Genomic DNA, 25,279 nt, shown 5'->3' on the forward strand with positions numbered 1-25,279 from the left:
TGCAATGACACATTAGCATGTAGGGTGTTGTTAGAACTTATTGGAATAAATAATTAGTTTTGGCCTGTGACTTATCCCAAAAAAAATTGAGAAAATAAGAGGCATTATAAAAACACTGTAGTTATTATGTACATTTGCTTGAAAACCAAGAAACAGAGAATTCTTGAAGCAAATATGTACAAAAAATACATCTTCATCTGCAGATCTGCAAACTGTTCCCATCAGCGGTGATTCAGAAACTGCAGATTACAGAAAACATGTCATGCCTGAATTCAGTGTGCATTCATTCAGGAGAGAGTTGAGGGGCAGCTCTGAACAATTTGGGGTGCTCAGTGGCAGGAGTGTACTGCTTAGAGAGCACTCAGACAAATTATCCACTTTTTGTGCATTAAGTAGCTCATTAGTGAGTGGTGGAGATTAAGACATATCTGCATATTCTCATAAAAAAAGGAGTTTCAGAGTTTTGCTTTGCTTACCAGCAAGTACTTGAAGATGGAGCTATATTTATAGTGGAAAAGATGGATCAGTAGCCTCTCTTAGAAATGGAAATGAGGGCATAAAGCCTGTTTTTATGTCTCTCAGAGTGCCATGCCCATTTACAGCACTGCTTGGCAGGGTGATTTTATAGGTGCTGGAATTAAACTGCTGAACAAACAAATGGTGGTGTTGGGGTGAGTTTAAAACACAGGTTCCCAAGGCTGAGTGGAATTTTATGTCCTTTCAAATATATCTTTAATAACTGTAACCTTACAATTTAATTGCTTTGAAATGTCAGTCTCAAAACTATCAGAATGCTGACCATAATTATCAAAGCAGAGACTTTACAATAGTCTCTCAAATGTGAAGTAAAAATATAAGAAGTACTAAAAATACCAAATAATGTACTGGCTCCCATGAAGTGAACCAAAGAAAATAATTTATTTTGTATATTACACAGGATCTGAAAACTAAACCAGAAAGAGACTGGCTGTCTTCTTCATTCTGAACCTGTGATATATCAAGAGTTGTGCTCATTTTCTCTCTGAACTAAACAAGCAACACTTAGGCAAGAGATCAGTACATCTGTGATCCAGGATATTGGATGTAGTCGTATGCTTTCATGTAAATATTAGATTGGTCCACTAGAAAGCTTGTGTTCTTTCTAATACCCCGAAGTCCCCATAGCTTGCTTTATCTGAACAGAAAAGGAGAAAATAATGTGTTGATTTGGAGTTGGTGTTTGCACAGGCAGAAACAGTTGATGGTCTGGACAAGTGGCAGTAAAGTTCAAGAAGCTCTTGGCCCTTGACAAATTCACCTTTGCTCACAAAAATACAAATATTTTGCAAACCAGGGCATGGTTTGGCAGTCTCAGTGCACTCTGTTCCCATTTCAGGGAGTGCTGAGCCCTGGCCCAAACCCTGGGTCCCCACCAAGGCTTGGCCTGTGCTGGGCTGGGCACCTTGAGCTGCTGTGTGAAGGTCCTGCTCAGATGTCCTCTGTGACCTCCAGGAACTTTTACATCAGTAAATAATGGAAAAAGTAGTTTAACTTATTCTTGTTAAAAATATGTTTTTAGCCTGTGCCTGAGCAGGAGGTTATGTCTCAGCAGAGCCAAGGAAATAAAAGTGTGTTATGTGCAAGTCATGCAAACTCAGCTCTGCTTTTTATTAACTTGCCCTCCCAGCTATGCAGTAGAGGAAAGGAATGTGCTGGGCTGAGGGCATTTTGCTGTATGGATTTATAAATCAAATCCACAAGGGCAAGGTAATGAACTACTTAACTGCTAGGATCTAACACTGTTCTTATTAGCTCCCACATTGATTAGCTTTGATCTATGCCGTAGAAATAAATGGAAAATGTACACCTATTATGAAATAAATAGCAGAACAAATTCTGGCTTACTGACCTCTAAATCTAAAAGAGCAACACTGCTGCCTGTCTCATGAGCTCTCAGAGGAGCCACCTTTGTTTATTCTTTGTTTATTTTACCATGAAGACAAATGTAACTCAGGTATGTCACGTTCCAGCCCCTGTCAGTGCCAGGAATTCAGGTATGATTTCCTCTTCCAAGGTAAACCATGTATGGTGTGCAGTTAGACATAAACACAAAGATAGAATAGGATGGCAGCAGTCCTTCATTTAATTGTTGGCTTTTTTTCTTCCTGTATTTCTCCCTCAGTGCTGCCTGTGCAGTCCCAGTCAGTCCCTGCTGGCACCACCATCACTGCAGGAGCAGACACAGCCCCACTTGTGCCATGTTCCTACCCCTGCTGGTGCTCTGCAAGTGTTCAAAGTGAACATTTATAACTCATGCAGGACAACTCAAAGCAAATCCCTGGCTGGAAGGGATTTTTTCATCCCTAGTTTTGGTAACTCTTGCTCCACCTTCTCTTGAACATCAAATTTAAGCTTCTTTTCTTCACTTTCAGTATGTTTCACAATTTAGTCCTCCTTACCATTTATCATGCAGTAACAGAAGGTCTATGCCCACTTATGATTAGTACAGTACCAATTTTAAATTATTTTAAAAAATATTTCCTTGAAAATGAAATAAAATTACTTTAAGATCTTTACTGCCTGATATAATTTAAGCCACTTTAAAGTGCTAGGTTTTATTTTTTTACATATAAAAGCCAATGAGTTAATACTTATTATTATTTAAAATGTAGCCATTTAAAAATCACCATGTTTTAACTGTGAATATAACTGTGAATAAAACTGCCTAAATTAGCTTTCTGTAAAATCTCAGCCATAAAATATTGATTGACTTGGGACCCCAAATGTAATTAGTGTTGTTTTAGTCTGTGTTTGTTTTCCTGCTCACCTACAAACTTCACTACTTCTCTGGAAGATTCCTGCTACAAATATGAAGTTTTTTAGATGGTTTAAATATGGCCATGTTATTTACTTGCATATATTTACCTATTTACATATTTGGCTTTATTGCCCTTTGCTGGGATAGGTCAGTGTTGATCATTCTTCTGGACAGAAAGGGAAGAAAATAAGTTTCAAACTCTAATATTAAAATTAAGGATGGTGGAGCACTTTGCACCTAAATATTCCCATAAGCCTCTAACTAAATCTGCCTTGTACATGGTTTTTATTTATGTTGTTGCATCTGCACTTTCATTCTTGTTATCAGCCATAGAAATGTCAGGTTACAGTTCCCTGGGGTTGCTGTTGCAGGATTTCCAGAACTGAGAACAGGAAAAATTGCTGAAAGCCATATATATATATATATAACCCACTCCCTGGAGGTTCCCAACATGCTTTTTTCAGAGCATATGTTTGCATCTTCAGGAGAATATGAGCATCATTGAGACTTGCCTAGCACTTGATTTAAGTGCTTAAAGCCTCTCTGATCCCTGGGAATCCCCAGTGCACCTGCAGCCTGTGCATTTGTGCCAGTGCTTGGGGGCAGATGTTGGTGTGTGCATGGGAGGTGTTAATTCTGCAATCCAGCTCTCTGCTAACATGTTGGAACCCAGGACATCTCTCTGTCTGCCCTGGAGGACTCCAGACCCTGGCAGGGGGGCTCAGAAACCTTGGCACAGAGTCAAAAACGCCCGTGCCTTTGATTTTAGCCCATGGAAACAATTACCAACTTTGTGTGAGGAGTTACAAGCCGCAAGGGTGTGAATAGAATGATAGTGAATTTATCACAGCGTGAAAAAGTAGAATTTTGGGGTTTTTAGAATGGGGGTTCAGGAGGCAAGGTGGAGGAATCTGGGCATGTTCTGTCTTTCTTCTTCTTGTCCTCCGTCTTCTGGGTGATGGTGACACTTGGATTGTTTTAGAGTAGAGACAGAATGTCTCACATAGGTGATAGGTATTGGAAAATTATTGTAAATAAAGTACAGGTGGTTTTTAGTATAAAAAGATAACACCACCCTCAGGGCAGTCAGAGTGCCACAGCCCAACCTGCTGGACAGATCTCAGTGGGTCAGAGAAAGACAATGTATGGGATAAGAGCAAATAAACAACCTTGAGAACCAGAGCCGAGGAATTCTGCCTCTTCTCCGGTCTCAGGGCTGGGAAAAAGAGACTTTCTGATGCCTCAGGTTCATCCCCACAGCAGAGACCCCGTCACTCACTCTGTGTTTGCCTCTGCAGAGCCCGTGGATCTCAGTGTGGTGTCCAAGTGCAACCCCTGCCTCTCCAGCCCCTGCAAGAACAATGGGACGTGCAGCAGTGACCCCGTGGAGCTCTTCCAGTGCACCTGCCCCTTTGGCTTCAAGGTATGGCTCCAATGAACTACATGAGGAGCAAGGAGCTGCTCCCCATCACTTGTGGTTCTTTAATGGTTGTGCTGTGAGAAGCTAATTTTACAAGCACTGGGCTCCAAAGTTCCCTGCTCAAGCAGGCTGTGTGTGACTTTTCAACTGTGCCCTGCCACCAATTTCATCCTGTGCAGTTGGAATGGCTTTGTTTTGTGCTGTGACTGCACAGATCATCCTGAGAAACTTGCTCTGGTTGCTCCTGTTTGGAGCAGGGTGGTTGGGCTGTACAATCTCCAGAGGTCCCTTCCAACCATGGGCATTCTCTGATTCTGGATGTAGATATCCATATAAAATGCCAAGTGGGTTTTATCCTCCTTTTTATTTCTTGTTTTCTGCCAGCAACCAGACCACCATTTCACAGGCTCCCAGCCACAGGGAAGGCAGTTCAGGTGACAATTCAGGGCCAGGTTGGTCCATGGTGACAGAATGTTGACACCTGGTAGTTTACATTTACCTTCCACAGGCTCATGAGCAGAAGGGTGATCCCTGATCAGACACAACCCCTAAATCAGCTCTCTCTGAATTCAGAGAGAATTCATTATTATGTCCACAGAGGAATCTGCAAGTATGAATCCTGTGGATTCCAGTCTTTGTGGGCTTCCTGATAACACAATGGGAAATGGGGAAAGGGTCATTGAGTAAAGCAGTTTCTTCAGCAGTGATGGATAACTCTCCTTGTTCACTGTGAGAGCTTCAGGACACCAGGACACTGTCCCAGAGCTGATGTAGCTGGAAATCCAGCTCAGGAGTCAGTAGCTGAAAGATTAAGTAATAAATGAGGCATATGATCTGTTCTCAGCCTGGGGGGTTTCAGGTGCTATGGCCAGCATAGGCTGCATCCTGCAGATTGGGATTTTATTATTGGCCTCTCTGGATACTTCTTACAGTGCTGGTCAGCTGGAACAGATGCTCATAAAACACAGAGTAATAAGAATTATAGGGGAAAAAAGGAGGGCAAAACCAGACATGCATGTGGGAAGAAAGCACAAGTATCTGTGTGTTACATTTCAGGTAGGATTTAGGAATTAATTGGTTCTGATGATATCACCATTTCCTGTCTCTGTTTTTTTGTTCTGATGCATCCCAGAGTAATTGACAGATCCCTGAAATATTGGGAAAGGGAAAATATAAAGCTTATTTCTTCTATTTCACCTCAGTGCCCTACTCAAGAATAATAACAGTTCTCCTAAATAATTGAAAGAGGCATTGGAAATTTTCTGTCATTAGAAATCTTTCTACCCAGTGGCATATCAACCAGAAACTTTTCTAGGATTTAAAAGAATGTGCTGTTAAAAATCTGTTTACCTGAAACTACTTGATAACAATCTATTTATCTCTTCAGGTTAATAAAAAATGGTCATTTTAATTTGATTTTTAACATAAATTATGTTGACTTCTTCAGTTGGGAACTTGAAAAGTGAATTATTTCAGAACTAGAAGGCAAGCACATAAATCTTTGCTCTCTAAGATATGTATCATGGAGCAGGTATCCAGGTTATTCTAAGTAAAAATGTGTTATGACCATATCTTCTCCTTTTGGCCCTCAGATTTTTGTTTGCTGGTTGTTCTTTTGGCATTTTGCAGTATTCCTTATTCCCTGGGATAGATTAGATAGAAAGTTACTGGGATAGATGCATTTATATTGCTGAAAGACATGTTTATGAAGGGAAGATTAATTAAAAAGAAAAATCCAGAATAACCCCCCAGTTTATCAGCACGTTGTAGTCAGGATGCATCATTTTCCTTGGAGGGGTTTTGGTAAACACTTGATGCAACTCAGTTTAAACATCTCACAGAGCATCCAGCTCTTCTCCCTCCTCTCTCACACACACTGTCTCAGGGGGCATCAGTGTGGGAATGCAAAACCCAAACCCACTGTGAGCCTGTAAGCACCAAGCTGCCAGCCAAGCGTGGCAAAGAGCAAACAGACCAGGCATGGAGCAGGGTTTAAAAACACTGGCCAACAGTTCAGGCAGAATTGGTGGAAATTGAATAAGCAAAAAAAAAGAACTGTGTGTCTTTACCACAGGTTTTTGAATAAAAATGAAATATGAAAGGTCCAAATGCAAACCATATGAAAGCAGCACTCTATCTACCACGCAGTTCTCCACCAGAGATTCATGCTAATTCAATAACAATACCTTGCTTCCTTCTCACCAGCCAGCACCAAACAGCTCCATCCATCTGGAAGCTATTTCCCAGACCTTGATAAATTGCCCTAAATCTGCCCTCTCAGCATTTGTTTTTCCTTGTTTGATGTAGATTTTAAAAAAATCCTCTGTGGAAGAGTGCATCAATAAAGTGAAAAACCCACCCTTTTTCCAAATTTAAGCTGACGGCTTCGTAATGTTCCCTGTGAGGGGGCAGGCATTACAAGAGGCTTTCTGGGGCTCCTGTGCTCGTGCCAGCCTTCAGAAAAACACAGAAAGTCACCTCAGTTAGCAGCTGCCAGAGTGGTGCCTGATGGACCAGGACACTCTCCCAGTTATCTGCATTCTCCAAGCTTGTGGTCGGGTTTTTGCTGTCACACTGATGATGGTTCCATCTCTCACTTTTCATGCTCACAGAGATGTTTTGGCTGTTGAATGTATGAATGTATACTCTGTGGGGCTTTTAGCAATTCCAGTGCTGCCCTTGATGGTTTGGGTAAACTCAAAGTGAGATAAGTCATGGAACACCTGAGCTGCGAGGGGCAAGGCTGAGCTGATAATGATCTTTGCTGCTGCTCTTGCCTTAAAACGGGTGATGAAAGTGCTTGTTGGAGATAAACCATGGCTGGCACAGTGCTGTTGTGGCTGTACTTTGGGGAAAGAGCCCCAAGGAATGGGGTATGGCACCTCCAGCATCTGGCAGGATCTCCAGGGTGCCACCAGTGCTGGCAGGAGCTGGCTCTCCATGTTACAAAAATCATGTTTTCATATTAAACACAGGCATAGGGGTCATTTTCCAGTGGGTTGCTTTTTTTCCTCTTCTCTACAGCATTCTTTGAATGGTGATTTAAATAATATGTGTGGTTTAGATTGTAAAGTCTGATTGTAAGTGGAGAGATGGAGCTTTCTCCTGCTGGAAATGCTGCTGGCCACCTGCAAAAGGCAGAGAGTGTGAGTGCAGCTGGGGCTGGGAAATAGATAACAGGAGCCCACCAGTTCACTGATTCTGTTGAGTGTGTGGCTTGTAAGTATTCCCACTGATATTGCAAAACTGAGTCCATGGGTGTTGGAATTCAAGAGATTAATCAAGCTTGCAATCAATAAACTATTGGAAAAAACTTCACTTGAATAACTAGCAAAAACTAGTGTGTTTGAAACCAACACACTGTGTATTTTGTCATTGTTTTATTCTGAAACTGCCTTTTTGAGTTTTTTTGGCTGATTTTTGTCATTTATACTTTCTTTTTCTTAAAATTGAGTAGCAACAAATAAAGAATAATTTGCTTACTTTCAAATAGAATTACTTGTGGAACTGGGGAAATAGTCTAAAATGCATTTTTGTTTTGCCTGAAATGAAGGAACATTGCCAAGCCAGAATAGGAAGTGCAGTGCCTGCCTAGGAATGTGCTCTGATAGCTCAGGTAAAGGAGACAGAGCTGCTGGCATGCAGATGTTTGTCACCTCTGGGTCCTGCTGGCACTGAAAGCTGTCGGAAATGGAAAGTGAAGATGGATAAATTTGGCACAGCTCACATCCCTCACTCCAGGCACCAGATGCTGCTGCATGTCTGTGCTAGAGCTGCTCTAAATTTTACCCAAATCTCTTCACCTCCCTGTTGAGTTCAGCCAGTGTCCTGACTTTTCCTGCAGACCTGCAGTGACTTGAGGGTTCAGGCAATTTCACCAATCATCCAGAGTGACAGACACAATTGGAAAAATCCTGGGCAAAGCTCTTGGGCTTTGGAGAGACAGCGTTGTTTGCAGCCAGACTCATGAGGTGGGAGGCATTACAGTGCAGTCAGAATGATATTTAGTGAGGAAGCTGGCTCCAAGTTTCTGCTAGGAATCTGGCTCTTCCCCCTCCCCACCCCCACGCCTGCTTTTTGTCCCTGGAAACAAGTTTAGAAGTCCCAGAGCAGGATGTCTCTGGGAAATGGGGGATTCATACAAATCCCATTTTGTGCATTGATAAAAATTCAGTGCCAGCCCTTGAGGGGGTCAGTGCAGCTGAGGAGGAGCTGTGGCTGCTGACAGGAGTTTTTCTCAGCACTGTCCCTGTGCCACAGGTGCTGCCCTGGCTGTACCCCTGGCTCCTGGGGTGCACTGGCCCTGCCTGTGCTTGGAGCAGGGGTTCTTTATTTATTTATTTATTTATTTATTTATTTATTTATTTAAATAAATAAATAAATAAATAAATAAATAAATAATATATAATATTATACTTATAATATATCAGTACAATATAAATTAATATAATATAATATAATAATTATATATTATATTATTATATTCTATTGATTTATATTATATTATATTATATTATATTATATTAATTTAATTTAATTTAATTTAATTTAATTTATATTGATTTATATTAATTTATATTATTATATGATTGTATAACATAGTATATATTAATATTATATATACTATATATTATATATAGTATATATTATATATAATGTATATATATATTATATATAATATATAAAATATATTATATATAATATATATTAATGATATATGATAATAAATTTATTTGTTTAGATAAATTTGCACTTCACCACAGCGAGCTTTTGCAGCCTTACACCACTAATCTGTGAGAGCCCTGCAGCAGGGGCAGCCTGGGGAGGACTCAGCACAGAGCTCAGCGTGGCTGTGGGGTGTTTGCTCACCTGGGGCTGACCCAGACTGTTCCAACAGGGCAATGTCTCAGTGATGCTGACTTGGGTGGGCTTGAGTTGCTGTAACCCCGGGCAGAGTTTGGCTTTTGCTGTGCCTGGGTTGTCAGGCTGATCCTGTGTGCAGATGTAGCTCTGTGCTTTTGTTTTGGCTCTGTTAACACACATGGGTCCCCGTTATTGTGGGAAATTCAGGACTCCTGAAGAACTGACTAATATGATTAAGCAGAAGCTGTTCATTATTTACGTTACACCCATATTTCTAGATTCTACAAACTACTAAGTACACACTTCTTGATTGGTGCCTTTGTCTTGCTCACTCATTCTCTGCCTGCATTTCTCAGAGTAATGATTGGTTACAGCCCAGGTGTTTCACAGTCCTCTGTTATCCAGTTCTTGCCATCTTGGTATTCTCTTTTTTCTTAATTTAGCACAGTTTATCTTTCAATAGTCTTGATGAATTCTTGAGGCTTTGCTAACAAACTTAGAAGCAGGCTGGCTGGTGCACCCTTGTGAATACATTGCAATACCCCACGTGCATCCCTCAGCAGACAAATAAAGGGAGAAGGAATTGAAAGGGACTCTGAGCAGCCTGGCCTCATCCACAGGAGCCAGGAGAGCAAACTCCTCTCTCTGCCCTGGGTCCCTTCTCTCCCAGGATCAGGGGACAGGCACTGCAATGTCAGCTCAATGCCAAGATTTGGTGTAGAAGAAATGAGTGCAGCAAAATGCTGTTTGTGTGAGGTGGTTCTGCCTTGAGCTTTCATTCTAATAAATTCTCCTGGAGTGTGTGTTAATGTGATCTGGGGTGTTGGTTTTTTTTTTTTTTTTGTTTGATTGTTTTAGCCATATTGAAAATGCCTATTAATGAGTGTCAAAGAAGCATTTTCCACTCGTAGTAAAATAAAAGAGAAAGCCTTTAGGGATGAGAGGTAATGGGTGGCCACATAAAATGAGTAGATCTTTATTTATGTGTGGATTTTTAGGGCAAACACCAGTGTAAGCACTAATTGATTATAATTTCATATAGAGCTCCTAGGGCAGGAAAAAAAATGCAGAAATCACAATATTTTCTTCCACATGCTTATTCTGTAAAATCTACCATGCAGCAGTCAGACTTGTGTTACCTGCTTTCTGCCCTTTCTGTTGTAGTAGGTATAAAGAAAACAGAGATTTACATGTAGAAGAGCATAAAATGAGAGGCTTAGGAAGGGATTACTGCCCCAGTTGCTGGCTGAAGGCAGGAGCACACCCACCACAGGCCCTGTAAAAACCCACTCATGTACTGTGGCAGGCCCTAATGAGGGCTCTTAGCACTAAAGCCAGCTCTGAAGAAGGATTTTGATTTTTGTTGGGCCAGCAAGAAAGCAGATGTTGAGCAGCTTCAGGCATCCCCTGTGTTTGAGCAGTGCAGGGATGGGGAGCTGCACCCACAGGTGGGCACTGCCACCTCCATTCTCTTCTCAGTGTGGATTATTCCCACAGGTGGGCACTGCCACATTCATTCTCTTGTCAGTGTGGATTATTCCCCCTCACTGTGGTTTTACTACTGTTTTCCTGCTCTAGTTCTAAATGAGTGACCAGACTTCCAATCTTTTTTTTCCCAGGGTAAAGGAGAAGTTTTTATTGGCATTTATTCCGAATTTCAGGCTCTGGTTCTTATGTTTGCCTGGTCCTGTTACACTAAATAAAAATCTTTCTTCCTCTGTGGTTTTTCTGCCTTTCAGGTGATTGCTGGTTCCTATAACTCTGCTTAATCAAGTTCTGTTTAACCAGATCTTAATTTTCTGCATCCCACCATTTCTGCATGATTGAAGCAGTTGACGTAGTTGGCCCCAGCTGAAAATCCTTATTGTAAATTTCCTTGTGATTTTCTGTCATCTGTTATCCTTGAGGCTTTCTTGGCTCTGAGTGCACTCCATGAAATGGCTTTTGGGTTTCTTTTGTTGTCCAAGAACATGAGCAGAGATTGTCCTGGGAGGTTGATTGCCTTATTTTCTCCTTTCCTTGGGAGATGATGGAATTGATGAAGTTGCAATAAGCAGGCTAAGATGAAAAGAAGAGTAAAGCCCCTCTTGTTAATAGAAATTATCTAATGCCAGACTCGTTTGGGAATTAGATCGGGATTAGATTAGTGTGTAGGGTAAATGCATAAACACTGCAGGTAAGGCTGTCCCAAAGCTCTCTGCCCCCCTGGTCCCTGTGGGTTCATACTTCTGAGAGCCTCTGAAATAAATATTGTGCTCTTGCCTCACACAGTGGACATGCTTCACTTGTTTAGAAGTCTGTAAAATTCATGTGCATGTTTGATTCTGAAATCACTGAACCTGCCAGTCCAGCCCCCTATCAGATGGATTTCACAAAGGATTGCTGGTGTCTCTGAGCTGGGAAACCTTGCAGGGGAAGCTTTGCAGATCTTCCACAAGCCAAACAGATTACACTGACATTTCTGCTGAAATTGTGTGTATTTCAGTGAGAGACCTTTTATCTGTTGCAAACCAAATGCCTGCATCCTTAACAAACAGGGATGTGCCAGCAGAAGGTTCTTCCAAGGGACTGGGACTCTTCCAGCATCCTCAGCTCTATTTATTTCAGAAACCCAGCGAGCTTTTTGGAGAGATTTTTTAATCACATAATCTCTGCCTCATGTTAGGCTTCATTGGGTTTCTGTTTGTAATGTGTGCTCCTCTCCAGGCAGGCTGTTCAGTAGCTTAAGCATTAGGCATAGTTAATCTAAAATACAACAATTATATGTTATTTCTATTTCTTAAATCATATTGACAGTATTTTTGCTATCTATACAAATGTCCAGTCTTTATAACTTTCTCTACAGAGTTCACATTGAAAAAGAGGCACTGACTTTGGATAGCCTGAAAGGGAAAGTTTTATTGTCACTGCAAAATGTACTTTAAAATAAATAAGCACTTAAGTATTTTGAAGGTACTTAAAACACTGTTCTCATTCATGAATAGAGACTACATAGGAAATATTCAGTGTTGGATTTGCATCAAATATATTGCGTTGTATATATACAACCCTCAGCAAAATTAACTATTTTCAACATCCCTAATTTTCTTCTGCATCTCCCAAAATGTTCACACACTGGATCAGTCAGTTGTAACCTTGGAAGCTCTAGAGCACCTGTCCCATCCAGTTTGGCACCTCTGGACTCATTTCAGACATGTGCTGTGTGAATTGACTGCTGATGGATTAATGACATATCCTCCTGTCATTGATTAAAAGCCTAAAAGACCATTGAAACACAAAGTGCTCATGTAGGGAGAGGTTTGGAAGGGCAATCAAGATTTGCATGGTAATGAATATAATTACAAAATAAACCTCAAATGTCCACTGAGAATTAAATTCCACCCCCAAGGGAAAAGAACCAGAGTTTTTAAAAAATATAATATGATGAATCCTTGCACTTTGACTTTGACAGGCATATTCTTGATTACTAGCTGGAGAGGTAATGGAAGGTGTGTTATACCCTGGAGGGTCATAAATCTTTCTGATTGAAATAAAATGAGGCTTAAGAGAGCAGAGTTTGCCTAATTTGCTATAAATTGACAATTGTGATTTATTAACAAGGACAAGGAAGTCACTAAGAAGTGCTGCTGCCATGGCCAATTATTGTTTAATCAGATGCCAGATGAAGCTAGACTGACATAGGACATAACTATATAGTGGCTTTTAAATATTGTCTATATTTTTACTTCTGATAGTAACACTGAGAAAGTTTGCAGAGGGAGCTAAATCAGCTGAGTGTTGGGAGGGGCAGCACAAGAACATCAGGGTCCCTTGTTTTCTCAACCTACTTTCTGTGCCATTTAACAAATAGTATTTCTCATGTTTATGAGCAGCAGGCAACTCTGTTGCAGTATGGACGTGTCAGTGTAAGTACACCTGAGTAAACAGAGATGCTGAACTGAAAAAATAATTCAGATTGTTCTAGGTAAACTCGGATTTCTATTAAAAAACTTCTATTCCAAACTAGAGGTGGATAAAATTAATTGTTTTTTCAGGTTAAATTAATTGGCTTCTGAACAGAAGTCCTCAGAAGGCACATTTTTATTACCCCATTGGGATGGGAGACTGAAGAGAAAGAATTAATCCATCCCCAGTGTGAGTGAGGATTCATCCCCGAGGTGTGGGTCTCTACAGCAAGGTCTGTGCTCAGAAGGAGGAGTCACAAGATTTTTGTGAACAGCAGATGATCAAAATCTCTCAACTTCCACCTGGCAATCTGAAAGCAGTCTGATCCAAAATTGCTGTGATATTTCCCGTGCCTTGCCAAATAATTTGTATATATGCCTGAGCAGATGGATCTAACACAGGCCCTGCCAGCTCTTCTGCTTGTTTGACCTTGCCAATGAGTATCAGATGCAACTTTTCCAGATTGAGGCTTAGCCACTGTGTCCATGGCCAGAAAGAGCAGAAACAAGGAAAATAGTTTCACCTGGATCTGCTGAAGAGCGTCCCACTCCTGTGTGTGTGTGGCTAGCAGGGTGTCAGCTGTCTGCATGAATCTCAATATCAGATATCTGTGTCTGAATATCAGTTTCACTGATAAAGTAACACTCCTTCCCAATGCTGTAGTGTTTAGCCCTTCCTTTAAAAGAATTTAAGTCAATTTTACATTTGGAAGTCAGTTCCATTCTTCACACAGTTTACATCTCTAATTATTTGGTAGCAAATGATATTTGAAACTCACTGGTAAAGTAACACTCCTTCCCAATGCTGTGCTGTTTAGCCCTTCCTTTAAAAGAATTTAAGTCAACTTTACATTTGGAAGTCAGTTCCATTCCTCACACAGTTTACAACATCTCCAATTATTTGGTGGCATTCCCTTCCCCAAGCTGTGTTTGCAGGGATCCATCCAGTCCCTCATGCTGCAGTTAGCCCCACATGCCCTGCTTGCTTCCATAGCTGCTGTCAGCCTTGCAGTACATGCAAAACTTCTTTTTATGATCCCATTATAGCAAATACTGGGTTTCCCTGCCTTGAAAGGCTCTGAAATATACAACCATGAATAGAACTTGAGAGAATTTTTCCTACCAAACTTGTAACTTAGCGTGTTGGCTGTGAGGCTGAATTTATGATATCGTGTTTCCTCGGTCAATTATGCAAAATTCTTCTTGTTTCTTCTTTGTATTTATTGCTGCTGAATGTGTTTATTACAGGGAAAACTGCTGAATGCCTCATTCTTTTTTCCCAGCTTAATTTTCTAGTGGAATTGAAGTTTATGTGCTAAAACTTTGTTCATGAGACATCACATTCCCTTCATGCCCTGGAAAATTTCAATTTACCCTCTCATTTTGACTATTTTTGGCAGAGGGATAAAGATTTCAAGTGGTGAAAGAAGTGACTGGTAAAAATGCTATTAGGTCAAAATTAGCATGAGTCTATACCTTATTGGATGGCTGCATGGCACTCCTTCAGGAAAACGTTTTATCAAAGTTCTCACTTTACTAAGCATGGAAGAAGTAAAGCTCAAAGGAAAAAGCTGCATTCAGAAGTTCAAACTGAATTCTCTTTCTGTGCTGGGTGTCTATGTCTTTTGTTTCTTCTGGATTTTTCCCCTCTCCTTACCTTTTGTCCTATCCCATCTCATTTTTTTCACACAAAGCATCAGGAAATTATTGCTGCACACCACATTTATCCCTTCTCTCTGCTGTTGGACCTTGCAGGTCTGAATTTAAGGGGAAGTCCCACTGGCACATCCAGGTGTAGCAACACTCAGGTGTGTGCATCAGCCTAGATCAGAATAATTCAGAAATTGATGAAATCCTTGCCACACTGTGGGAGCAGAGCACAGCTCAACAAAGTGGCTGCAAGCATCCATTTATTCTCCATTTCCCAGGATGAGGAGGTTGAAATGTTAAAGCTGGCAGATACTTGTAGGCTGGAATAACATTCCTGGGGATGCTCATGGAACACAGTGTTCTTCTCAGTTATCATCCTGTGCATTTTCCTTCCAGCCTGTCATGAACTGGAAGATTTACTAGGCCTTTTCCTTTAATGTAATGGTTTCTTATTAACTTCTGACCAGGAAACCCATAAGACAAGTGTTTAAATATTTGTGAGACTGAGACTTGGATGTGGATGCATTTCTCCCACAATTAGGAATGTAAAGGACAGAGTGTGCAACACAGTGTCTTTGTAGATGTAATTTTGTCTGTTTTCCCTAAAAGCTTTAGCTGTATTTAGACCTTGATAATTAAGTTGTTTATGAAAATTTCCTGGTTCTTAATTTAAAGTCTCTATCAACTATATTTGTCTTCATTTAGTATTTTTGCTAAACACATGAATGCTACCATCTGTTCTCCACATACACCATCTAACTAAAATTTATTATGAGCACGTTGTATGTTGTTAACAAGTCGAATAAACTTTGGTATTTCTGTTGTAGAGCTCATTTTTCCAGCATGCTGTGAAACAGTGTAGTCATTGAACAGGGCTGTAATTAGCTGCAAAGAGCTCTCCCTGTTCACAAACCAGTGGGGCTGGACAGATTCCTGCCTGTCTGCAGGTGTCTCCCTGCCTGCCTGGGTCGTGTTTCTCCTGCAGTGATGGTTTTGCACACCAGGAGGTTTCCACCTTCTGCCTGTGCTGTGGTGGGGTTTCCACCCCTTATCTGTGCCCTGCTGTTGATAAAACAGGAGAAGGATCACATTGGGATGCACAGAGTTCCAACCTCTGCCACGTGGATGTGAATGAAACTCTTGGTCTACACAGACAATGCTGATTCTTGAAAATTAATTGAAAAAAAATTATTTCAGTGGCTGAATCAGTGTCAAGGCAAGTGAGTGCCTTTTCTACTCTATTATCCCTTGTTCTTCCTGCTGAGGGTTCTTATTAGGTTTTGCTACTTGTTACGGGGTGTTTTATTGATCATGATATAATGTTCCCAGTATTGGATCCTTGTAAAAGCTGGAATTTGGCACAGCAGTGCTGAGGAACAGCTTGTAGATATAGCAATTCCCAGTATGGGTAATTTCAAACAAAAAAAATTATTCTTTCTAGGTATGGTGACTAGTTCTGTTCTCATTCACTGAAACATGGAGCTGGAGCAGCCCAGATTAAGTCTGGACCAGCTGAGGTATTTCAGGTTCAAAAGGACAGCTGGACTCTGATATTCATCTTGTAATAAGTTGCAGAAATTTCCTGTTTCAATGCCTAAACCTTTCCACTCCTACAGAAAATTAGAGAAAATATATAAAAGTGTTTTGGATCTGATGCCTTCCTATCAGACTAGACAAAAAATTATTGTATCCTAAAAAAGCTCTAGAAGTAAAATATAGCACACACAGGGACCTTCATCCTCTTTCTGTGCATTGCTGAGACAGTCCTATCTTCTTGCCTGTCCTTGAAACAAGTCTGCACCTCTATTTCTGCTTCAGACCTCATTAAAAGGCTCTTTAGTCTTGAAGCAAATAGACAATATTCTCCTTTGTAACAATAGTTATTTCCAGGCAATGCAACTCAAGGAGTATTTCCCAACTCGCAGATAAATTAATTTTAGTGATGCTTGACAGCAATTCCATTTTTCCAGTAAGAAGTCTTACAGTAAATTGAGACTGGAGAATTGCGTTATTCATTTGAAAGATGTTTCTAGAATGTCTTTAGGCTCTTCTGGGTAGTGACAGCCTCATACAGAAATGAAATGGCCTTGCTTTGTGTAGATTTATTAGTACCACTATTTTCTGCAGTTTCTCTCCTCTCAGAGTTCCTTGTTTTCCAAAGTCTTCCTTGTTAGAGAAGTTGTGCTTGTTTTGTGGGCTTGCTATTGATAAAGTCAGCTCTGAGAAGATGACCCTCAGAGAAGGATTAAATATTGTTTGCCCATTTATTACAATGAGTAAACTGAGTCAGAGAGACTGTAATTTTCTTAAAGCCACATAGCAACTCATTGTTGCAATTTCCTTATTCAGCAGCACATTCTGATGGGTTTCCATGCTGCCTGAGGCCCAAAAAGCCAATAATTCAGCCATGTTCAGTACAGAAATGAGAGCAGAATTTGTCATGCAAAACTTCATGTGCCAGTGCAAGAGACTGAAAGGGCCTTGCTCTCATTTTAACATTTATCTCTATTAAATTTTTACAAGAACATTCAAATTAATCTGAGTAATTATAGTGGAAGTGATGGGCCTGTTTTACATGGTGTTCAGCCGTGACAAAAACCTTCAGAAAAACAGATGCTTTGCTGCTTGCTCTGCTTGGCTGCCAGGGGTTTAATATTTTAATGATACAGGGGTGAAGAGTTTGCATGAAATAGAAGTAGCTGATGTTAGTGAAGTACCTATATAACAATCATTTCTCCAGGGACACAGGAAAAGTATAAAAGTGAAGCTTCCAGCTTCACTACAAGAAGGTGGTGAACTGTCACTATGATATTTTCTGAAATATCCCTTCCCCAGGATTTCTTCTCCTGGGAAGCTGAGAAGCCTCAGAAAAGAATGGAATCATTAATTATGTGATTGCTTGGAATGAGGTCTGGAAATCGTTTACCAAGAGGTGCATCCTTGATTGGTTCCATGTAAATTGTTTTTAATTAATGACCAATCACCATCAGCTGTGTGAGACTGAGGAGTCTGGAGCTTTCAGTATCATTCTTGTTTAGCTTTCTGAAATATCCTTTCTCTTTCTGTAGTATAGTTTTTGTGTATAATTTCTTTGAATAGAATAGGATAGAGTAGAGTAGAGCAGAATACTAAATCAGCCTTCTGAGAACTTGGAATTCAGATTCTCATCTCTCACTTCATCCTGGGGATCTCACAACACCCCAGTGAGCAGCCAGGACTCAGGGCACAGATGGAGGAGGGATGGGCAATGCTGGAGCAGGGTGGATCAGTGTCACCGTTCCACGGTCACATCCGCAAAGCGCCGCGGGCCGCATGGTGCCAAAATAAAACCTGCAGGAGCTTCCCTCAGCTCCATCCCAATCCTTGCCTGAGACATTTGGGATCTCAGATGGAGGAGGACAGGCTGCTTGGCACACAGGGCACGGATGGAGCAGAGAGTTTCTGCGCCAGGCCTTGGGCGAGCGCCGTGCGTGCTGCTGGCACTGCTGTGTGGGGATGGACTCGCTGCCAGCCACGGTGCCCAGGGCTCTCTGGTGGCCTTTGGGACATGAACTCACTGCCAGGCATGGTGGCCAGGGCTCTCTGGTGGACTTTGGAAGTGTTTCTCTCCTGATACAGCCATGGAGAAGTCTGTCCCTCCTGTATTTGCAGGAATTTTAAAATGCAAAGCTGCGTCTCCTCACTCTGGGGAATGCTGGAGACAGAGCCTCAGGAAATACAGCTTTGTTAACAAAGCTCCTCTGTGGTGTTGGATGAAATTATAATATAAAATGCATAATATATGTATGTATCTACATATTGCTGGAGGCCAACAGTATGAGGCTCAATAAGGTCCAGTGCTGGGGCCTGTCCTTGGGGCACAGCACGCCCTGCAGCTCCAGGCTGGGGGCAGAGGGCATGGAAAGCTGCCAGGCAGGAAAGAACCAGGAGGAGCTGGTCTCCAAAGGCTGAACATGACCCCATGTGCCCAGGTGGGCTTGTACCAGAAACAGATTGTCTCCCTGTACTCAGCCCTGGTGAGGCCACACCTCGAGTGCTGTGTCCAGCTCTGGCCACCATCACTGCAAGACACTGAGGGGCTGGAGCGTGTCCAGAGAAGGGAATGGAGCTGGGAAAGGGTCTGGACAGTCCCCAAGAGTGGCTGAGGGATCTGGGCTGTCCAGCCTAGAGAAAAGGAGGCTCAGGGGGGACCTGCTCACTCTCCACAAGTCCCTGATGACAGGAGGGTGCAGCCAGGTGAGGGTCAGGCAATGGAACAAGAGGAAATGGCCTCAAGCTGTGCCAGGGAAGGTTCAGGTTGGATTATCAGGAAAATCTTCTTCACTGAAATGGTTACTAGGCATTGGAATGAACTGCCTAAGAAGGGGTTGATGATCCCAGAAACAGCTGGTGTGGCACTTGGTTTCTCTGGTCTGGTTGTCACAGTGAGGATCAGACAAAGTTTGGGTTTGATCCTGTAGGTCTTTTCCAGCCTAGTGATTCTGTGATAATCAGTGTGCCTCACTTCTTCACAATGACTCCTCTGTTCTTCACATGATGGCTACATGTCCTGCCTGCTGCAGAGTACTGAAGCTTTCAGTGGTATTTGGAGGACTGACCCATAGGACATGTGAGAAAGAGCCAAGCACCAGGAGTGGACAGACCAGATCAACTGAACCCTTTACTAAAGTTCACACTCATAAGCTGATTTGAGGATTTTTATGCCTTGGTTGGGCTTAAAAATGCACCAATTTCAAGTTAAGCACTCTAGAGACAAATTAAGACAAAAAAAACAGCTACCTGGACTGAGTTATTGTATCTCCCAAGATATTTTTCTCCTCTTGACAAAAGTAATCTACCAACTTTCCATCAGATCAGCTGGCAGAGGTCCACTGCTAGCAGGACCTTCAGCAGGAAGAGCACAGTGATCTCTTGAACTTCTAGTGATTGCTCAGATCCTTTGAGTATTGAGGCTTTTGGGTGGCTTCACTCCACCCTACTGTGTCAACAACTGAAAAGCAAAACCAAGCTCTTCAATGTATTTGCCAGTTTTACAAATAGCTTGTACTCATCAGCAGAATATAATGAGCAGAGAAATATGTTTATGCCTTGAAGGGTCAGTAAAAGTTCAGTAGCAGTGGAGGTGGCTCAAGCTGGTGACATTCAGTCAGAACTGAGGTGTGTTCTAGCGAAATCTTAAAGAATGGAACTGAGTCAGTGATGAACTCTTGGTGTGCTTTGTGCAGAAATTCAAGCTCAGCTCTGAGCACACCAAGGGCCTCTCCCCTGTGGTTCTGACCATGGTAATGAGCAGCCTCTGCTGCTGCAGGGTTTAACTGAGAGCCTGGTGAGTGCACTTGGTGAGTGCTGACTCCACGTGGGCTTGTGCTCACTGTGTGTGGCCTTCTGCTTACCTCTGGTCCTGAGTCATTCTCTTCATTGTTACTAACATTGAAGTGTGTTGGAGTGATGGTTTTAAGCTGTTTCCTTAAAACACTCCAGTGAAAGAGTTCATTACAGTCTTGAACCTGAAGTGATGCTGAGGTACCCACCAGTCCCATTGGATAAAGCAGCTGCCCTGCCAAATTCTCACTGAAGTCATGAATAAATCTGATCATCAATAAAGAACATTAGGGGATGTTGTGGGTCTGAAGACCACAGACCTCTTGTAAGTGGTGCTGCAAGTAGAGTGAAGGAACAAGAGACACTGATAACTTGAGTCTTACTAACATTGTTTCTTTTGAATTTTCCCAAATAGGGTCGAGACTGCAGTGTGCCCATTAATTCCTGCATTCAGAATCCATGTCAGAATGGAGGGACCTGCCACCTCACAGAGGCAAATAAAGATGGATTCAGGTAGTAGCACAAAGTTCATTTAAAATGAGATGATAAAATTTAATGTGTTTCTGCTTTGCATTAATGAACTGTAATGGCTGCTTTATAGAAACTGCTGCATGTGGCATTTCCATTTGCCATACTAAACTATTGCTTTGGTTTCCTTGGTGTGACATATCATTTCCTGTGAAACAGGCCTCCTGATTTCCTCATAATGCAATATACATTTAAGAGCTTTTGAGCAGGCTCTATGTTCTGCATTGTGTTATCTGTATCCTAATTTTCCTTGGGGCATTTCAGGCTCACATCTAAGCTGTTTTTGTATTTGTAAAGTGAGCATCTGTTGCTTGACAGCCAGATCCAAAATGTTTTCATACTGAAGAATCTTGCAGACAAACAGGCTTTAAAGAAACAATTAAAAAGCACGGGGAGATTGTCACATCTTAAGCATTGTGCTGCAAGAGAATAACCTCTGTAGCTGGATATTGTGGATTTCAGTTTGCCCATATAACAAAGATGTAGCATAGGTGGGGATGCTCTGAGAGAAGTCCAGAAATTTTAATAAGATAGCTGGGAGATCTGCACTGCTGCAGGCACTACTTCACAGCTAAGAAAATACAAGTTTGAGGCTTTGGTCACTCATTGTCATTCAAGTTGATTCAAAGTTCCTTTGTAAAAAAGAGCTGCTACAATTTTCATAGGTTTGCTCCTCCACATTTGTGATGTTTCTTGCAAAAGAAGAAGCAGTAAACAGAACAAGTGCCCCAATGCTTCTCTCTGTGCCCACCCTCAATAATTCCCTGATTCCAGAAGCAGATGCAGCACATGGCAGGACAGAAGACACTGCTTCTGGTCACTGATGTACACAGCTTTTTCCAGCTTGTGCCAATGTAAAACTGCACCACATTAGAATATCTGGAGTTTGTCACTCAGTACCCATTTTTCGAAAATATAGCTGATACTAAAAATGCAGTAGTAAAACATTTTATAATATCCATAATACTAGAATGAGAGCCTTCCACATGTATTTTGGATTGGGTTTTTCTTTAGCATTTGTGTTTTGTTCTGTGGTAGCAGATAAAGAATTTTGAATGGCCTGAATTGAGAGCTACTTCTGCATTTCTCTCATGAATTGAATGAATTTTACAATTTCAGAGGCTTTGCCTCAGTTCCAAATAAGCATTGTTTTTGAGATCCTTTATAAAACTGCAGGGGTGGTTTTGTTGCTGAACAACATTCGAGGCTTTATAGGGAAGGATTCTGCTTTTTATAGTTATTTATATAGTTTCAGTTGGTCTAATAAAAGACACATAAAACCATATCTCATCAAAACCCTGCTGCATGAAATTGAATGTTCAGCATATGCACTGCTCCATTTTCTCCTTGTTTTTAATTCAGTCAGTCCATAACCTCTGTGGCTCTGCAGGACTGTGGAGCTTTAGCATGGCTTTGGGAAATGTGGTGTGGAGATGGAACAGAGTGACAAGGAAGATGCAGAAACATTTAAGATTGAACTTGGTTAGTTGAGTTGGGTTGGGTTTTTTGGTGGGAAATCTCTCCAGTGGATGGCAGCAGTTAGAGTTTTGTAAATTGTGTTCACCAGGATGGGAAAACACTGCCCTGCATTATGTGCTGTGAGGAAGCGGATGTCAGAAACATTTTCATAAGAGGCCTCCTTGGATTTTTTTTTTGTTGTGTGGCCTGTAAAAGAAATTATATCTTCTGTATATTCTCTTCCCTAGGGAAATATATTCATACACAAACCCCGCTGCCAAACTTGTCAAATCTTTACTCTTCTAAAAAGGAAACTTAAGCCAAAGTTCTCTCCCTGTGAAATGCCAAGCCGTTTAACTCTCAAGTTTCTGTGGCCTTAGACAAGAAAATTACCATTTGAAATAATGCTAAGGTGGTGATGTTCCCCCCAAAGACAGGAAGCTCTTAGTTATGACTGAGATTCCAGCCCAAGGCCCCCGCTGTGCCTGGTGCCCACAAGGGCTGTCAGCAGCAGGGGCTGAGGCACTCAGGTTTGCTGGAATGGCAGATCCTGGTGGGACAGCAAGGGCAAAGGTTCAGCTGCAGTTACCCCCTCCTCTTTTACCCTTGCACTTTTTCAATCCTGAGTCATTTTCATATTCTCCTCCTTCAAGTAGGGGTGACCTCTGTGTTGAGGAATAGATAAGTGACATGGTGTGGCTCAGAGGAGTGGAAATGTGAAGTTCTTCTGTGGTATTTTCTGGGGTCCCCGTTGTTGGAAGGAAAGATGAATCTGACTCCATGTTCTTAGAAGGATTCTATTCTATTCTATTCTATTCTATTCTATTCTATTCTATTCTATTCTATTCTATTCTATTCTATTCTAATAGAATGCTATACTAAAACTATACTAAAGAATAGAGAATGGATACTTACAGAAGGCTAAAAGATAATAATGAAAAACTCCTGACTCATTCCAGATTCCTGACACAGCCTGATCGTGATTGGAAGTTAAAACAATTCCCATGAAACCAATCAAACAGCCACCTGTTGGATAAACAATCTCCAAACCCCATTCCAAAGCAGCAAAATACAGGAGAAGCAAATGAGATAATTATTGTTTTTCTTTTTCTCTGAGGCTTCTAAGCTTCCCAAGAGGAGAATCCTGGGCAAGGGGATTTTTCAGAAAATATGATGGTGACATTCTTCCTCCCTTTGAATTGCTGATTCTAATCTAATCTGTGCCTGCCAGGTTGTCCAAAAGGTCACTTATAAAGGCTAATGAGAGAAATGGCCAGTGAGACATGTCCTGGTGGTTCAGCACATGTGGAGGGGAGGCTTTGGCAGGAGCAGAGCTGTCACAGGCAGCAGCTGATCCCTGCTAACCTGCGGTGCTGGGACACAAAGGCTCTGGGTTATTTTAACTTTTCTCCATATAAAAACCCCCTCCGGTTCCCAGATCGCTTTTTTTAGCATTTTCCACAAACTGTAAGTGCCCTCATAAATGTAAAATCCTGGAACTGATTAACTGCCTAGTGTTAATTCTGCCTAGTTCAAGGAAAAACATTGCACTTCCAGACTTTCAGGCTACTCCATTGGGATCTAGACATAAAAGGCATCTTTACCATGTAATATTCCTGAAAGAATTTACTATATCTATTTAAAAGCTTTTTTGAAACTTGACACACTGTATGGCTATCTATTTTAAACAAACAGATGCTACATTTTTTTCATTAGAGTTTATTTTAAAAATCTAGTACAGTAAACTTTAAAAATTGCCAGCTTGAAAAAAAAACTTACAAAATGCTTTGAATCCAAAAGTTTACCCCTAAGTGTTGCCTTGAAACTTCATGGGGATAATGGGATGTTATGTAATTCTTTATAGGAAAACACAACACAAATCCCTGAACAGGAGGAATAGGGAATTTAGACTTTTATTAAAACACTGTTGTTTCCTGCATGGCTCCATTGTTTCCAGCATCCACAAGAAATGCTGTCTCACACTGCTTCACTACTGAGTCACTGCAAAGTTCTCATCATTGTCTCTGGAATTCATTTTCTCCCTCGGTCAGCTGGAACCCAAGTTTGATGACCTCCCAGTCACTCAGCAGACTTCATTTTTCTTCTAAGCTTTTTCTGGGATAGTACATACAAACAGTCCCAAGCTGCAATTCTTTCAACATGTGGTTCAATCCAGGTCCCAAGCTGTATGTTTTATCTTTTCATTTCAGGCCTCATATCTGGGACATTTGAAAGCAAATCAAAATAAAGAATTGTACGTAAGCAATAATGTAAAGACTCCCTATACTACATAAGGACCAGTAGCCAAACGCCATCAATTACTCTGACATTTCCCTGAGTATGGAATGTGTCCTAATACTGAGCAATTTATGTTAACAATCCCAAATGAATTGTTACTAATGGTATCTCCACTGTGAACCATTACTGTGATAGTGTTTAATAATGTCATTTTTAATTGCACACACCCAAGCTGTCCCAATCCTTTTGTGAAAGGAAAATGGTGTTATGTTCACATAAAAAATCACCAGCACAAAGCCACTCTTGTTGCTTTTCTTTAAATGGAGACAAAAAATTCTGTTCCCAAACTGAGACTTTGTCTTCCAAATTGCAGCCTGGAGCAGATTTGTATGAGCGAGTTATCAACCCCTGAAAATGGGGTTTTGTAATCAGAAATCTAGACATGATGAATGTATCACTATATTTAATTAGATATCTTTAACCCCCTCCCTGACACTTGCATTGCCACAGAAGATGGTGTGCCAGCTCTTCTTTCTGCCTCCTGTGATCCTCTGGCTCTGGGTCAGCAAGAGGACATGTTTTATTAGCAATAATGAGCTTGAGACAGGAAAAGAAAATATTCCTTATTGATTTATTGTGCCCTAAATTGAATTTATTGGAGCAGCTTGGTTTTGGTTATTCATGGTGAAGGTTTTCTAACCCTCATGACCTGTGGATGGTCCCTGCAGAATGAAGATGAGTTCTGAATGTGACCAGTGTCCCTCTTCTGGACCCATCTGGGAGATCTTCCTGTTGTGGTGGCTCAAGACACATTTCCTTCCCATTTTTTTCTCCTCTTTATGACTCCTTTCTGAGATTGCACATTATGAGGAATCTGATCCAGCCTGGGACTCCTGAGGTGGATGCAGAGCTTTGAGCCATCCCTCCCTTGGGACTCTGCACTCTGCTCAGGGTGCGGCACACAGCAGGAAGGGAAGGGAAAATCCTGCAGCTCTTCATGGATTCTGAAGAGCTCCTTTTCCCCCAGGGCTTTCCCCATCTCCTGCATAAAGCAGGGTA

General features: G+C 41.4%; 1 protein-coding gene across 1 annotated transcript in view; it reads left to right on the forward strand.

Annotated features, from left to right (window-relative positions):
• The window catches only part of SLIT3 (slit guidance ligand 3), a 487,105-nt gene that overhangs the window by 408,817 nt on the left and 53,009 nt on the right, over positions 1–25,279 (forward strand). Inside the window, exons 26-27 of the mRNA XM_058815569.1 lie at positions 4,096–4,220; positions 20,412–20,509. Coding sequence (XP_058671552.1) covers positions 4,096–4,220; positions 20,412–20,509 — 223 coding nt within the window. The remainder of the gene's footprint in view (positions 1–4,095; positions 4,221–20,411; positions 20,510–25,279) is intronic.

This window comes from Ammospiza caudacuta, chromosome 16, assembly GCF_027887145.1.
Source record: "Ammospiza caudacuta isolate bAmmCau1 chromosome 16, bAmmCau1.pri, whole genome shotgun sequence".
Classification (NCBI taxonomy): Eukaryota; Metazoa; Chordata; class Aves; order Passeriformes; family Passerellidae; genus Ammospiza; species Ammospiza caudacuta.